We start from the raw sequence: 17,854 nt of genomic DNA on the forward strand, positions 1-17,854 counted from the left end.
GAGCCGTTCATGGGCGTAGAGTCCAAGATAAAATTTGTTCAGACACTTGGACACATACATAGGCGAAAATTGTCACACGTGAATGTAGGTGCACAAAACGAATAACACTGAACCACTTAAGCACAAAACAACGGCACACACAGAAACACGAGGCGTTGATCTCCGGCGCGCGAATGTTCACTAATCGTGTGCGAGTCCGGGGACCTGCCAAGAGAGGAGGAGGGGGGTGGGGGTGGGAGAGGGAGAGGGGAGAGCAGAGATGCCACGGGCAGGGGAGATAGGGGGAAGGGAGGAAGGGGGAGGGAAGCCTGGGGGAAGAGGAGTGGAGGAAGGGGACGGGGGAAAAGGAAAGAGAAGAGAGGGAGGGTGCCTAAAGGAAAGGACACAGGAATTGGGGGGGAGGATCAAAGTTGATAGGAGGGGTAGATGGAGGGGAGGAGGACATCATCAGGGAGGGGGAGCTGGCGGAAGCCACCTTGGGAGAGGGTAAGGAGGGTGGAGAGATGGAGACCGGGTGGGACGTGGGAATACAGGCGCGGCAGCTTCCGCTGGCGTGCACTGCCCGGTTATATAGAGAACGCGTGACCTTCGTTACGTAACACGCTGATAACGGACTTAAGACTCTGCGCGCACAAGCGAGAGAGCAATATAGCGTACGCGCGCTCTGGCTGTACTATGAACGCGCGTCTGCTGGCGCGCCTGCCAAGCGCCGAGCCAAGCGGGTTGCGTAACCGGCCGGCTAGGCGCCCAGCGGGTAGTGCTTTATTAATTTTGTCAAATTGTTGCATCCTTGAGCAACTGGAGCAGCTGGCAGTGGGTGGTTTACACTCACAATTGTCCGCTGTGAGAACGCATCGTTACCTGGACTAGAATCTTTTGCCGACCGACGTGTCATCGCCTACAAGACCTGGCACTGTGGAATCGATCGGAAGACCCAAAGTAGACCTAGTTTTGTTTATAGTAACATGCCTTTTACTCTGTATACTCGTTCTAGAACCTCTCTGCCACCCCGGCCGGCTATGGCAGACACCCAAAGTCATGTTCTCCTAGCTGTTTAGAGCAGTGTATGTTAGAAGTGTAACGATATTAACCGTCATCGTGCTGGGGTTGGCGCGTGGTGCGCCGGCCCTCCGTGGTGGTGGGCATGGTCGGCCTGGGCCGCGCCGCGCCGCCCACGTCCGGCGTGATCCACTCTGCGTCCGGCGGCCTCTGGCCCGGCCCCGGGCGGCGGGTCGTCGCCTCGCCGGCGGGCTGCCGCGAGCCCTCCTCCCCCTCCTCCCACACGTTGTGGAACGGCAGCGGGGCGGCGGTGGCCGGCCGGCGCGAAGACAGTGGCGTGGCGGCCGTCGTCCTGCGGGCGCACACCGAACACCGCTGCACGTCACGTCACGTCCAGTAACACTTGCAGTTCGTACAATGAAGGCTTTCACGACCGGATGTTTCAACTGCCGTGGTCCGTGGAACTCTCCTGTCCCTGACGTTTCGTCCGAAGCTACGTTGGACATCTTCGGAGATGTTCCTGGTTGTGCCGAGTCTTGCCGACTGACGAGGCGGACGTCGAAGAACGGCCTAAATACCGTGGAAAGTGGGCGTGGTCTGGATTTCACATTGTTGTTGTTGTTGTTGTTGTAGTCTTCAGTCCTGAGACTGGTTTCATGCGGCTCTCCATGCTACTCTATCCTGTGCAAGCTTCTTCATCTCCCAGTACCTACTGCAACCCACATCCTTCTGAAACTGCTTAATGTATTCATCTCTTGGTCTCCCTCTACGATTTTTACCCTCCACGCTGCCCTCCAGTACTAAATTGGTGATCCCTTGATGCCTCAGAACATGTCCTACCAACCGATCCCTTCTTTTAGTCAAGTTGTGCCACAAACTCCTCTGCTCCCCAATTCTATTCAGTACCTCCTCATTAGTTATGTGATCTACCCATCTAATCTTCAGCATTCTTCTGTAGTACCACTTTTCGAAACCTTCTACTCTCTTCTTGTCCAAACTATTTAACGTCCATGTTTCACTTCCATACATGGCTACACTCCATACAAATACTTTCAGAAACTACTTCCTGACACTTAAATCTATACTCGATGTTAACAAATTACTCTTCTTCAAAAACGCTTTCCTTGCCATTGCCAGTCTACATTTTATATCCTCTCTACATCGACCATCATCAGTTATTTTTCTCCCCAAATAGCAAAACTCCTTTACTACTTTAAGTGTCTCATTTCCTAATCTAATTCCCTTAGCATCACCCGATTTAATTCGACTACATTCCATTATCGTTTTGTTTTTGTTGATGCTCATCTTGTACCCTCCTTTCAAGACACTGTCCGTTCCGTTCAACTGCTCTTCCAAGTTCTTTGCTGTCTCTGGCAGAATTACAATGTCATCGGCAAACCTCAAAGTTTTTATTCCTTCTCCATGGATTTTAATACCTACTCCGAACTTTTCTTTTGTTTCCTTTACTGCTTGCTCAATATACAGATTGAATAACATTGGGGAGAGCCTACAACCCTGTCTCACTCCCTTCCCAACCACGCTTCCCTTTCGTGCCATCTGGTTTCTGTACAAATTGTAAATAGCCTTTCGCTCCCCGTATTTTACCCCTGCCACCTGCTGAATTTAAAGGAGAGTATTCCAGTCAACATTGTCAAAAGCTTTCTCTAGGTCTACAAATGCTAGAAATGTAGGTTTGCCTTTTATTAATCTAGCTTCTAAGATAACTTCACATAAAAAGTTCTAAGATAAGTTCACATTATAGCAGAGATAAATCTTGTCAGGGGTAAAATATAACTATCGATCATAGTACGTCAAAGATAAAAACTTCTCATCGATTCTGTAGCGCCACTGTCCATGTATTGCTGAGTTTCATGGCTTCTTCTTTTCTATTAAAATTATCCCCATGTTTATATATTTCGATGGCTTCTCTATATAGCTGTGGATAATAGTTCGTCATAGTACATAAAACTTCAGTTTCCGAAAATTTCACTACGTGATCACCCGACTGAAGAGCATGTTCCCCCACGGATGACTTGTCTGTTTTCCCTAGTTGGCAGAGACTTTTATGTTCCTTCAACCGTGTATTCACACTTCTGGGGATAATTTTGACAGAAAACATTAAGCCATGAAACTCAGCGATGTATGGACAGTGGCGCTACAGACTCGATCAGAAGTTTTTATCTTTGACGTACTATGATCGATAGTTATATTTTACCCTTGACAAGGTTTATCTCTGCTATAACGTGAAATCCAGACCACGCCCACTTTTCACGGTATTTAGGCCGTTCTTCGACGTCCGACTCGTCAGTCAGAAACAGGAGCACCTCCGAAGATGCCCAACGTAGCTTTGGACGAAACGTCGGGGATAGAAGGGTTCCATGGACCACGGCCATACAACCCGGGAGAATTCTTGGCAGCTGATACTTGCAGTTGTCAATAACGCAAGCCGCCACAAATAATGGAGAATCCTAAGCCCACAACCCTCGTCGATATATTTTTATATGGCCTGACATGGTCAAGAATGTGGAAATGCCATCTTAATTTTCAGTGCAACCTTTATTTGTCTACATCGAGAGTTTAGAAAATGAAATGATCGGTTTCCATTGTTTAGGAATGATCATCAAGCCTAAAAAAATAGTGGTATTCACAAGCAGTCCTATCTGCTTAAGAACATGTACAATACAGATTGTCTTAACCCGTTTGTGCCACATCAAAACAAGTGACAGAAGGTCCACAATCAGTTGTATTGATAATGATGATGATGTTTGGTTTGCAGGGCGCTCAACTGCGCGGTTATCAGCGCCAGTACAAATTCCCAACATTTGCTCAGTCCAAACTCACCGCATTCATGAATGATGATGAAGACAACACAAACTCCCAGTCATATCGAGGCAGGTGAAAGTCCCTGACCCCGCCGGGAATCGAACCCGGGACCCCGTGCTCGGGAAGCGAGAAAGCGACCGCGAGACCACGAGCTGCGGACAGTTGTATTGAGATAGGACACCAATGGTTGGAAACGCATAATTATTGTGTTATGCACATAGATCCGCTGGCCTTGCCACGGCGGTGACACTAATTCCCGTGAGCTCACCCAAGTTGAGCACTGTCGGGATTGGCAAACCCTTGGATGGATTACCGTCGGGTCTGCGAGTGGTAAATTCAGTTGAGGAGCTACTTGATTGCGATATAGCTGACCTGTCATGAAAACTGGTAACGGCCGGGTGAGCGGTGTGGTGACCAGATGCCCCTTGAAATCCGTTTACAGTGTCGTCTGAGGATGACACGGCGGTCGGTCGGTACCGTTAGGCTTTCCGAGGCCTGTTCGGAGGGGTTCAGTTCAGGGTTATGGATATGCACTGTATACCAGTTAACAACAACGTAGCTTTCAGTAATTGCTCAAAAGGACCACTGCCAGTCACCTTGTACTGCTACTGTTTAGCTGCTTTGTTATACGGTGTACATTGTGTAAGTCCATCAAACAATAAATATGCATTTCTAACCGTTGGTTCTGTGGTGTCACCGCCAGACACCACACTTGCTAGGTGGTAGCTTTAAATCGGCCGCGGTCCATTAGTACATGTCGGACCCGTGTGTCGCCACTTTCAGTGATAGCAGACCGAGCGCCACCACACCGCAGGTCTAGAGAGACGTACTAGCACTCGTCCCAGTTGTACGGACGACGTAGCTAGCGATGCACACTGACGAAGCCTCGCTCATTTGCAGAGCAGATAGTTAGAATAGCCTTCAGCTAAGTCAATGGCTACGACCTAGCAAGGCGCCATTAGCCTTACATAGCTTGTATCTAAAGAGTCTCACTTGTCTCGTCAAGAGCGATGTAACACAAGGATGGATTAAAGTTAAGTATTCCAGAAGCTACGTACTTTTCTTTATAACGTGTATTTCGGTCTCCTCAAACCACACTGTGTCGGCACTTCTGTCGACACATCAGGTTCCCTACCTCAGTATAATCGGTTGTGGACCCACAGCCACCTGTTTGAAACCAACTCAGGAGGTTTGAGACACCCTATATAAAATTTAAAGACAAGAAAGCGGCAGGACATACAATAAAGCATCGTTACGGAGTGTAACATGTCACATGTTGTGTAATCAAGCACCGAATCATTAAAACTATTGCGTTTCGCAAATATGTATTTAGGATGAAGGCAAAAGTATATTGCGAAATGGCACCACTGTGTGCACAATTACGTAATAAAATTTCTCATATTGGAACAAAGTTCAACAAAAAACACTAGAAAAAGAATGTTGACAAATTAAATTATGGTTGTATAAGAGTTCAACAACTGAAAATAATAAAATGCTGGGAGGATACATGACAAGATAAAACAATTATTCCAACTACACTGAAGTTCCAAAGAAACTGGTATAGGGATGTGTATTCAAAAACAGAGATATGTAAACACGCAGAATACGCCTATATAAGACAACGAGTGTTTGGCGAAGTCGTTAGATCGGTTACTACTACTACAATGGCAGATTATCCAGATTTAAGTGAGTTTGAACATAGGTGTTATAGTCGGCGCACGAGCGATTGGACACAGCATCTACGAGGTAGTGATGAAGTGGGGATTTTCCCGTACGACCAATTCACGAGTGTACCGTGAAAATCAGGAATCTGGTAAAACATCACATCTCCGACATTGCTGCGGCTGGAAGATGATCCTGCAAGAACGGGGCCAACGACGATTGAAGAGAACCGTTCAACGCGACAGAAGTGTAACCTTTCCAAAAAATGCTGCAGATTTCAATGCTGAGTCATCAAGTGTCATCGTACGAACCATTCAACGAAACATGATCGATATGGGCTTTCGGAACCGATGCCCACTCGTGTACCCTTGATGACTGCACGACACAAAGCTTTACGCCTCACCTGGGCGCCTCAACACGAGTATTGGACTATTGATGACTGGAAACATGTTGCCTGGTCGGACGAGTCTCTATTCAAATTGTATCGAACGGATCGACGTGTCCGAGTATGGAGACAGCCTTATGAATCCATCGACCCTGCATGTTACTAGGAGACTGTTCAAGCTGCTGGAGGCTCAGTAACGGTGTGGGGCGCGTGCAGTCAGAGTGATATGGGACCCCTGATACGTCTAGATAGGGCTCTGACAGGTGACACGTATGTAAGCATCCTGTCTTATCACCTGCATCCATTCATGTCGATTGTGCATTCCGATGGACTTGGGCAAATCCAGCAGGACAATGCGACACCCTACACGTCCAGAATTGTTACAGAGTGGCTCCAGGAACATTTTTCTGACTGTAAACACTTCCGCTGGCCATCAAACTCCCCAGACATGAACATTATTGAGCCTACCTGAGATGCCTTGCAACGTGCTGTTTAGAAGAGATCTCCACCCCCTTGTACTCTTATCGATTTATGGACAGCCCAGCAGGATTCATGGTGTCAATTCCCTCCAGCAATAATTCAGATATTAGTCGAGTCCACGCCACGTCCTATTGCGGCACTTCTGTGTGCTCGAGAGTGCCCTACACGATATTAGGCAGGTGTACCAGTTTGTTTGGCTCTTCAGTGTTTTATGTTTGAGTATAGTTGGGATTTTCACGAAATTATTACCCTCTATAATTTTTGTATGTGTTGCACACTACGCATAGTGCCACCACCTATCGGAACTTGATGAAGGACAGGGGCTGAAGCCGAAATAATCCTCGACGTCCCACAACAAATTTCGTATTTTTCAATCGGATTAGGCCAATAATATAATGTGTTGCATTACTTATTGAACGCCCTTCGTAATTTCTGCTACTACAGTGTTTTTCAGATTAAGTTATGTAGGTTATCGAGGCAAAAACCATTTTCGTTGCACACATTGCCTCTATAAGATTTAATTCCGTGCCCTACATAGTTAATAGATATGTAACGTATACAGTAAGTATTCTAATTTCAGTTTTGTTTTGGTTAACTTTGGTTAAACACCAACTCTGTTTTCTTTATTCAGTTGCATTCTGTGAAAGTACTGGCCACTCCGAAACTTTAATCATTTCAGTTATATTGCGTTAGTGCACATGCGTAAGATTTGATATAATGGGACAGCATTTCAGACCACGAAACCAGGTTGAAGTAACTAAAGGTATAGCCTTTCACGTACACGGGGTGACAGTTATTGAACTATATGAATAAAACCGGAAATTAGTTACGAAGTACGGCTTGCACACACTTTATTCAACGTGCAACCGTCACTATAAATATTCGGATATAGGTTATGACATGTTCGATATGCCTGCCATTATTGGCGGTGATGTGCCGCAGCTGCATGACCCGCTGAAGTGTCGGAACATCAGTGCTGTCGATGACCTTCTGAAAGGCTGTTTTTAGCTCAGCAAAGATTTTGGGATTATTGCTGTACACCTTGTGTTTAATACAGTACACTAAAAGGGTGTCCCGTGTATTCATATCCGGAGGATATGGCGGCCAATTGAGGCCCATGCCAGTACCAGAGCCAAAATGCATCCACAAACTACTCCTCCAGGACATTAAACACTCTCATGTTTCGATGGGGTCGAGCTCCGTCTTGCTTGAACCACATCCTGTAGAAATCAGCGTCACTTTGAATAATGGGGATGGAACCATCTTCCAAAACCTTCACGTACCGTTCGGCAGTTACCGTGCCATCAAGGATTATTCCGTGACTGGACATTGCACACATTACAGTCACCCGTTGAGGGTGAAGAGACTTCTCGACCGCCAAATGCGAATTCTCAATCCCTCAAATGCACAACTTTTGCTTACTGACGAACCCGACTAAATGAAAGTGGGATTCGTCGCTAAGGCAAACCATACTAATTCCCATCACGCCCCACGGCCAACCGTGCGGTTTGAACGTCCCAACGCAAACCGTTCAGATGCCACGACGATTTTTTTTCGTATAGTTCAATAACTGTCACCATGGACATTAATAACCAACTTTCATTAATTTTTTTGTCATAATTTGCCAATTGCGGTTCAGATGTACACTACTGGCCATTAAAATTGCTAGACCACGAAGATGACGTGCTACAGAAGCGAAATTTAACCGACAGGAAGAAGATGCTGTGATATGCAAATGATTAGTTTTTCAGAGCATCAGGTTGTCGCCGGTGGTGACACCTACAACGTGCTGACATGAGGAAAGTTTCCAACCGATTTCTCATACACAAACAGCAGTTGACAGGCGGTGCCTGGTGAAACGTTGTGATGCCTCGTGTAAGGAGCAGAAATGTGTACCATCACGTTTTCGACCTTGGTATCGCAACATTGGTGCTGCGTTGGTCGAGATCCAATGACTGTTAGTAGAATATGGAATCGGTGGGTTCAGGAGGGTAATACGGAATGCCGTGCTGGATCCCAACGGCCTCTTATCACTAGCAGTCGAGATGACAGGCATCTTATGCGCATGGCTGTAACGGACCGTGCAGCCACGTCTCGATCCCTGAGTCAACAGATGGGGACGTTTTCAAGACAACAACCATCTGCACGAACAGTTCCACGACGTCTGCAGCAGCATGGACTATCAGCTCGGAGACCATGGCTGCGGTTACCCTTGACGCTGCATCACAAACAGGAGCGCCTGTGATGGTGTACTCAACGACGAACCTGGGTGCACGAGTGGCAAAACGTAATTTTTTCGGATGAATCCAGGTTCTGTTTACATCATCATGATGGTCGCATCCATGTTTGGCGACATCGCGGTGAACGCACATTGGAAGCGCGTATTCGACATCGCCAGACTGACGTATCACTCGGCGTGATGGTATGGAGTGCCATTGGTTACACGTCTCGGTCACCTCTTGTTCGCATTGACGGCACTTTGGACAGTGGACGTTACATTTCAGATGTGGCTCTACCCTTCATTCGATGCCTGCGAAACCCCACATTTCAGGAGGATAATGCACGACCGCATGTTGCAGGTCCTCTACTTGGCTTTCTGGATACAGAAAATGACCAATTGAAAACGTCTGGTCAATGCTGGCCGTGCAACTGGCTCGTCACAATACGCCAGTCACTACTCTTGATGAACTGTGGTATCGTGTTGAAGCTGCATGGGCAGCTGTACCTGTACACGCCATCCAAGCTCTGTTTGACTCAATGCCCAGGCGTATCAAGGTCGTTATTACGGCCAGAGGTGGTTTTCTGGGTACTGATTTCTCAGGTTCTATGCATCCAAATTGCGTGAAAATGTAATCACATGTCAGTTCTAGTATGATATAATTGTACAATAAATACCTGATTATCATTTGCATTCCTTCTTGGTGTGACCGAGCGAGGTGGCGCAGTGGTTAGACACTGGACTCGCGTTCGGGAGGACGACGGTTCAATCCCGCGTCCGGCCATCCTGATTTAGGTTTTCAGTGATTTCCCTAAATCACTCCAGGCAAATGCCGGGATGGTTCCTCTGAAAGGGCACGGCCGACTTGCTTCCACATCCTTCCCTAATCCGATGAGACCGATGACCTCGCTGCCTGGTCTCCTTCCCCAAACAACCCAAACAACCCAAACAACCCAACCCTTCTTGGTGTAACAATTTTAATGGCCAGTAGTGTAGTGTTCGCTTGCCTTTAGTCGTGGACAGATCTCACAGGCGTTGAGTGGACTCACCTGCGGTTGAGGTAGGGGTCCTCGTCGAAGGGGTCGGGCCGGCGCGTCGTGCGATCCTCGCGGTTTCCGCTGCCGAATGGATCCGCCGTTGGCCTGACAAACACAAACAGCTTAAAGTTGTGTTGTTTCTATTTCATGAACAATTCCACTATTTGACTTCTGTTGTAGGTCGTTTGGCACAGGCAGCCGTACATCACAGTTCATTATTGTACGTTTTATAAAAGTAGACGTCTTTTTCTTGCTGCAGACTTTATTTTTGTGTGTTACACGTGTTCTAGATTAGTTTCACATTAAGGCTTCTTCATTTGTTTTAAATACAGAATGGAAACAGTTTTTCACTATGGTCGACATAATCGTCTTAGATTTAAGATACTGTGTGCGAGTAGATGTTTAAGATAATTCTAGTTTATTGTTCAATACCAGCTGCACACTTTTTTTAATTCGATTACATGTTTCGATCCCTGTGGATCATATTAAGATCTGAAACAAAGTAAAACTAAATACGTAGCATCCAATATTTGAACAGTAAAAAAGAAAAAAAATATACATCCCTTGTTGTAAGCCTACACTTATAATATTTTAACGAAAAATCTTTGTGCAATTTTATTTTCAATCTTTAAGAGTAAGACTTTATGGCTTAATACTTAAAGCTTCACAATTTAAATATCTTCAGATGCTTATTCAGTTTTGGCTACTTGATTTCCAGTTTTAAAAACTACTATTTTATCACCCTTTTACAGTTTTACGTATCCATTCTGGTATCTTAACAGAAGGTTTTTACATCCTTGACGTTTTGGAACTTTAGTGTAGGACCGTCTCTTATTGAACCCATAGTATGCCTATTACTACCCCCTCTCCCCCTCCCCCCCACCTCCCCCTCTCCCTTGCCTTCTTTGCCCGCTCTCAATCCCCCCTCAGTTCATTTTATAATATCACTATTTTATACGGCTTGCATTTTACATATGCATTGTTGTATACTATTAGTGTTTTAACGACAATATTTACATAATTGTACGTTCTATAATTTGAACACGATCTCTCTTGTTCAGCTCATGACTTGCCCACCACTGCCCCCGCCCTCTACCCCTGCTTCCTCTCCCCTCCTCCAATCAGCCTCACGCCATTTCCCCTCCCCCTCCTGATCCCTACGTCCAACATCTACCGATTTAAAACATTGACCCCAGTTGCAAAATACAGTACTCTGATATGTCGTTCTGAGTATACATGACGGGTTGCTGATGCAATTACTTATGTAAAATCTACACTTACGTACAATTCTTTTCTTCTCTGCTATTGTAAAATATTTGATGTTACATCTTTAGTTTTACTTTGTTTTAGATCGTAAGATGACCTAGAGTGATCGAAACATGTAATCGAATAAAAAAAATGCAAATGAGAATTATCTTACATACGTACAGTTTCTTGTTTTTATATGGGATACTTACAAATTAGGAAAGAGTACAAGCCATAAATTTTGCATTAATAAATTACTCGCAGTTATTCGTTTATCCAGCTGAAACCTCCGTTTCATCCGGCCATAGGTTAGAGGTCCACTGTAACTTCACTTATGTAGTTTTCATCTGCCATTTATGACTGCTGTGGAACACCATGACTGAACTAGCAAGAAATGCAGATTTTTCTTAAGAAAAGTGCGAGAAAATTCCGTCGCAACTGTTTGTTCACGTTCTCTCTCTCTCATTCTTCCTCTCGTTCTCGGAAGAAAAATCGTAGTTTTTACTGAATCAGTAGTGGTTTCCCTCAGTGATTGGCTTGAGAAATTTGGAAACTGCAAAACAAAAGATCGTAACGTGAAATGGTGTTCGATGTTCTATAAGTGAAGTTACGGTTCGACCTCTGACCAATGACCAGATAATTCGGAGATTTTGGTTCGGCAAATTACAATTTATTACTGTTAAAGCTAAGGCTTGAACTGCAATCTAGTCTGTAAACATAGCATTTCTCTGTAGGTATCACGTGTGAAAACTATTATTCTAGATTAAACCTATGAAGTTGCCTTAATGTAAGAGACCTCTAGAACATAAATATAGACTGCAGCAAGAAGATGGCGTTTTAATTTATGAAACGAATATTTATGTGCTTGCTACGGAAAATGGCCACGCCAATTAACTTGTTACAATCAAATTTGTTTATAGCAAAACGAAATGTTTAACTTAATATGGTTACTACAATAATATAAAATCAAAAACTACCAGAAATTAAAAAATTAGAACCCTATCTATGTAGGGGAATACTTCTCAGACTTTAGACTCCATGCCTGTGGTTGAAGTTTAATATATTTTCTTATTCCATTTTTAAATGATGCCATTCACTTTTTATGTGTTGTGGTCTTTTTCCGAAGTTACAAAAATTACTCCAGATAATTAAGGTTCTACAAATGTTTCAAGGCTCAGCACGATCATGTATCTAGGAACAAATATGCTATAAAAATTTAAAAGCGTTGCAATCGATAAAATCTTGTTAACACTGCATTTACTCGCCTGTTTGTTACATTATTACTCTACTACACACTAATAATCAGTAATTGAAATTAAATTAAGCAGAAGTATTACCGAAAGCCAGTTACAAGTTACGTACATTTTGAAAGTGAAGCTATTGGAACTAACACAAATTTTGATTTTCAACGCAGGTAAAATTGTCAAGACATTAAACAAACTTATTTCATTTGCAAGTATCACTTGTTCGATGGTAAAAGATCTTCTGTTTCGGGGTAGAAGACTGTGCATGAATGATGAAATATAGCTTCACTGTCCACTTGTTATATAAATACTGTTAAAATATACAGCATTTTACTCATTATAAAATTGTATAGCCGAAGGATTAACAATACAGTGGAACCTGGCTACAACAACATTCAAAGGGCCTTGAAAATGATGTTATAAACGAGGGTCGTTGTAACCGAGATTCGTATTTTCCGTCTAACGTGCTGAAAGATCTCAATGACGCTTGTGTGGAATATGGGATGGAAATAAACACAGCAAAAATAAAGAGTATGGTCATCAGTACAAGACGCAGACTGTCCAATATTAAAATAGGACAATCTACCATTAGCCAAGTAAGTGCATTTAAATATCTTGGAAGCACAATAACTGAAGACTTGAGATGTCACCAGGAGGTGAAAACTCGAATTGCCATAGCGAAGGAGGTATTCAACAGAAAGAGGAGACTTATGTGGCAAATTAGATAACGGTCTAAGGAAAAGGCTTGGCAAATGTTTTGTCTGGAGTGTGGCACTATATGGGACAGGAATATGGACGCTGAGACGATAGGATGAGAAAAGGTTAGAAGCATTTGAGATGTGGATGTGGAGGAAAATGGAGAGAATAAGCTGGATGGAAAGAGTGAATAATGAAAGAGTATTGGAAAGGGTTGGTGAGAGAAGATGACTGCTGAAGGTCGTAAGAGAAAGTAAAAAGAACTGGTTGGGACATTAATTGAGAAGGCGTGGTCGTGCGGTAGCGTTCTCGCTTCCCGCCCCCGGGTTCCCGGGTTCGATTCCCGGCGGGGTCAGGGATTTTCTCCGCCTCGTGATGACTGGGTGTTGTGTGATGTCCTTAGGTTAGTTAGGTTTAAGTAGTTCTAAGTTCTAGGGGACTTATGACCATAGATGTTGAGTCCCATAGTGCTCAGAGCCATTTGAACCAATTGAGAAGGGGGTGCTTGCTAGCAGATGCTTTGGAAGGATTGGTTTGTGGGAGAAGACTGAGAGGAAGAAGGAGATACAAGATGATAGGCGACATAAAGGGAAGAGGAAATTATATAGACCTGAAGAGGATGGCAGAAGACCGGACAGCCTGGAGAACTACCATGTGAAAACCTGCTTTTTGGCAGATCACTGATGATGATGATGATGATGATGTAGTGAAAAATGGGAAATAATGAATTTATTTAGCCTTGTTTTATTTTACATACATCACTCGCTCTTCTACATCTACAGCTACATGCATACTCGGCAAGCCACAGTACGGTGTGTAGTGGAGGGTACCCTGTACCACAACTAGTCGTCTCCTTTCGTGTTTCACTGTGTCTGTATGCCTCCGTGCGATCCCAAATTTCTCGCATCTTACCTTCGTGGTTCCTACGCGAAGTGTATGATGGTGGCAATAGTATCATTCTGCAGTCAGCTTCTAATGCCGGTTCTCTAAACTTTCTCAGGAGGGTTTTTCGAAATGAATGTCTTCTTGCCTCCAGGGATTCTGACTTGAGTTCCCGAAGCATGTCTGGAACACTTGCACTACGATCGAACCTACCAGTAACACATGTAGCAACTCGCCTCTGACTTGCTTCGATGTCTTCTTTCAATCCGACCTGCTACGGATCCCAAACACTCAAGCAGTACTCAATAATAGCACTAGCGTCCTATATGCGGTCTCCTTTACAGATGAACCACATTTTCCTAAAATCCTCCCAATAAACTGAAGACGACTATTCGCCTTCCCTCTCACAATCCTCACACGCTCGTTGCATTTCATATCGTGCCGCAATGCTACGCCCAGATATTAAAACGACTTAACTGTATCAACAAGGACACCACGGACGCTGCGGGTTTGTTTTTCCCACTCATTCGAATTAACTTACATTTTTGTACATTAAGAGCCAGCTGCTATTCCCACACCAACTACAAACTTTGTGTAGGTCATCCTGTATCAACCTGCAGTTACTTATCTTCGACACCTTCTTGTACTCCACAGCATCATCAGCGAACAACTGCAGATTGCTGCCCACTGTGTTTGCCAGATCATTAATGTATACAGAAAACAGCAACGATCCTATTACACTTCCTGGGTTACTCCTGATGTTACTCCTGTTTCCGATGAGCACTTACCATCGAGGACAACATACTGGGCTCTATTACTTATGACGTCTTCGAGTCAGTCGCAAACCTGGTAGCGTATTCCGTATACATGTACCTTTGTTAATTGTTTGCAGTGGGGTGACCAACAATGTATTCCATTCTCATCCCGTTCGGTTCAAAATGGTTCAAATGGGTCTAAGAACAATGGGATTCAACATCTGAGTTCATCAGTCCCCCAGACTTAGAACTACTAACTAACCTAAGGACATTACACGCATCCATGCCCGAGGCAGGATTCGAACCTGCGACCGTAGCGGTCGCGTGGTTCCAGATCGATGCGTCTAGTACCGCTCGGCCACACCGGCCGGCCGACTGCCACAGTCGACGATGCCATGCTGGGACGGGAATGGCAAGAATTCGATTACCGTATTGACGTCTGCCGGGTCACTCATTGTATGCATCTCGAATGTTTGTAAAAAAAAAAGTTTCAGAGTTTCTCTTGAAAATGCAATATGTATGATATCTGTACAATGTTAAGTTCCTGTGCAATAAATAATTGAAAGCGTTCACGGACTTTATGTACAGCCTGTACATGTGTCGTATTAAGCAAGGATGAGAAATATTTGCCTTATGAGGAATATGGCCGTATCATAGAAATCACGACGTTGTAACTGAGTAGTCGTTGTAACTGATGTTATGAGAAAGTTCAGCTGTATATTCCAGAGAGCTTATATATGGTATATTAAACAGCACTTACATACGAGGTACAACCCCAAATCTGTACAAATACTACACTGACGACAACCTCATGCCTAGCAAACAGAATGCAGAAAATGGTGGAAAATTCTTCTTACTGTCTCTTGTGCATATTCTAAAATCAATCACCAGACTGAATTTCCTTTGAAAAAACACGTGTTGCAAGGTACACGATCGTCTTGGTACAACACTCCTCCTACCAACAATTCTGCAAAACGTTGAAGATTTCACGGTTGTTTCGGCAAGATTCCTTGTAGTTCATCCCAACCTAAGTAATCAAACCATATGTATCGAGCTAGGTGGCGCCGTGATTAGCTCACTGGTCTTGCATTCGGAAGGACGGCGGTTCAGATCCGCATCCGGCCATACTGATTCAGTTTTTCGTGATTTGCTTCCCTATTGTTTCCTATTCCGGGTTTGTGTTCCGTCTCTCGTTGTCGACGGGTCGTTAAACACTAATCTCCTCCTCTTCTTCTTCTTCCTCCTCCTCCTCCTCCTCCCCCTCCTGCTTCAAACTACATCTAATCCACTCGATACACTTCTCCCGTTACGTGTCTTGGTACTGCTCGAGTCTTCGGATGTCAAAGCGAGTTAGCACTATTGTAATTCACGTAGCAAATACTACAGATTTCCTATATGACATCGCGCCATTAGCAGCAGCTGCACATCACGTAAAAACTGCAGTCACTGTAAGTGCACTCTATCCCATTGGTCGAAACCAGATATTGCATTCTGGTAACATTTAAATATAAACTAACATGCAGTCTGTTTAGTAAGAGTGTGGTCGGCATTACACACATATGGTAAAAGATATCACCTTATTTCTCTCACAGCCCAACGGAGGGAAACTTTCTCCTCCACGCACTGTCCATAAAGCAGTAGTTTACTTTGAATTCTTGACTGGGATGCACAAGAAGAGACATGAGTGCAGTTTACGCATCGCGTTTATTAAACATGTTTGATGACGACTGTCAAACGTTCGTTCATCGACAAAAATTACTGCAGGAGGACAATCATCCGAAGCACAGGAGCAGGCTTTGCAGCGACTGGGTGAGGGAGAAGTTCGTCAAAAAAATGTTCAAATGTGTGTGAAATCTTGTGGGACTTAAGTGCTAATGTCATTAGTCCCTAAGCTTCGACACTACTTAACATAAATTATCCTAAGGACAAACACACACACCCATGCCTGAGGAAGGATTCGAACCTCCGTCGGGACCAGCCGCACAGTCTATGACTGCGGCGCCTCAGACCGCGCGGTTAATCTCGCGCGGCAGAAGTTCGTCCAGGAACTGGACTGGCCCCCACAGTCGGCTGACGCTAATCCTACTGAAAGTGGTCTTCCGTCAAACAGAAGTTGCAAGGAAAAAAGATCTTCACTCTGAAACAGCTGTCAACGCAAATTCGACGCATTTGGATGCCCCTTCAACGTGAATACGCGGAAAACTTTGTTTCAAACATGCCTCGGAGATGCCAAGCAATTATCGACGCTGCGGGTGACTGGACGTTATTATTAATTGTAGTTGCATTTTTCTTTTTTTCTTGCATGATGCGCGTATACATGTTTCAGTTTGCTGTTGAATACATTTTTCTACTTATTAACCCGACCACGATTTCATTTAAAACTGTATGTCGCTGGAAAGAGGTCAAGCAATTAACTTATGGAGCTCTGTTCTTGAACCAGTAAGTGCAGTTTTGAGTTTGATAGTTTTCAAACGTCCATGTCCCCCCCCCCCCCCCCCTAAGTTTCCCCAGCGTCGCTCGAAACCCTATTGGCCGTAGACAGAGTCCTCACATCCTTAGCGACATGCGGTGCGCAAGAAATTACGTGAGGTACTGCTCCGGAAATTTTCAACGGACCTGTAGTCTCTGCAGTGCTACACACATACAGTCGTAATAGATAGGGGTCGTCAGCCCCCCAGAGGCAAGGTTAAACTTGACACTACCCAAAGTCAATAATCAAAAGTCCTGTAGCTATGACTACTTGCAGGAAGATCCGACCACTGGACATTAATAGACGGTCCAGTCACATGAACATGACCAACGTGTACAATGATCACTCACACACGGCAGTGGCAGCGTTAGCAGTGGAGGGTATATAAAGTGCGTCGGGGGGACGGACGTGGGAAAGAGTATAAGTTGATGTCGTAATGCGGAAACGGACCCATTTATCTGACGTCCAAAAGTGTCATGATCACCGGCTTTCGGGGGAATGGTGGAAGCATTTCCGAAACGGCTAAGTTTGTAAACTGTTATCGTGCCGCTGTGGTTAAAGAATACCGTGCATAACAAAATAACCCTGTTCAAAACTGCCGCTGAGGTAACTGTGCTGCACAACAGGCCATAGGCGACAGGTGTGAACGACGGCTGTGTACTGTCCCCAGATGAATCAAGAGGCTAACAGTAGTGCCTCTTCAACGACCTTTCAGGGAACGTTGTTGCATATGTGCCTCTGCAGCAGGCGTCTGGTTCATGCATCCTTGTATGTACGAGGTTTGGAACTTAAATAGTAGTAACTATTTATTCACAACCTATACAAAAGAGTTACATGTTTGCACCTGTTACTGTCCTTAGTCACCAGCGTTGTATTGAACCTGTTGCCAGAGATGTGGAAGGCGTAGTATACCGTTAGCAGAGCCTGTTCTGTTGATGTTGTGGGTGGAGCGGTCTAA

At 44.6% G+C, this 17,854-nt stretch overlaps 1 protein-coding gene across 3 annotated transcripts in view; it reads right to left on the minus strand.

Annotated features, from left to right (window-relative positions):
- LOC124545286 (serine protease filzig-like) overlaps nucleotides 1–17,854 on the minus strand; it is a 362,293-nt gene that overhangs the window by 87,411 nt on the left and 257,028 nt on the right. For all 3 annotated transcript variants that reach the window (XM_047124172.1, XM_047124170.1, XM_047124171.1), the window contains exons 6-7: nucleotides 9,617–9,709; nucleotides 1,092–1,351 (exon numbers count right to left, since the gene is read on the minus strand). In XM_047124172.1, the coding sequence (XP_046980128.1) occupies nucleotides 1,092–1,351; nucleotides 9,617–9,709 (353 nt within the window). The remainder of the gene's footprint in view (nucleotides 1–1,091; nucleotides 1,352–9,616; nucleotides 9,710–17,854) is intronic.

This window comes from Schistocerca americana, chromosome 8 (genome assembly GCF_021461395.2).
Source record: "Schistocerca americana isolate TAMUIC-IGC-003095 chromosome 8, iqSchAmer2.1, whole genome shotgun sequence".
Classification (NCBI taxonomy): Eukaryota; Metazoa; Arthropoda; class Insecta; order Orthoptera; family Acrididae; genus Schistocerca; species Schistocerca americana.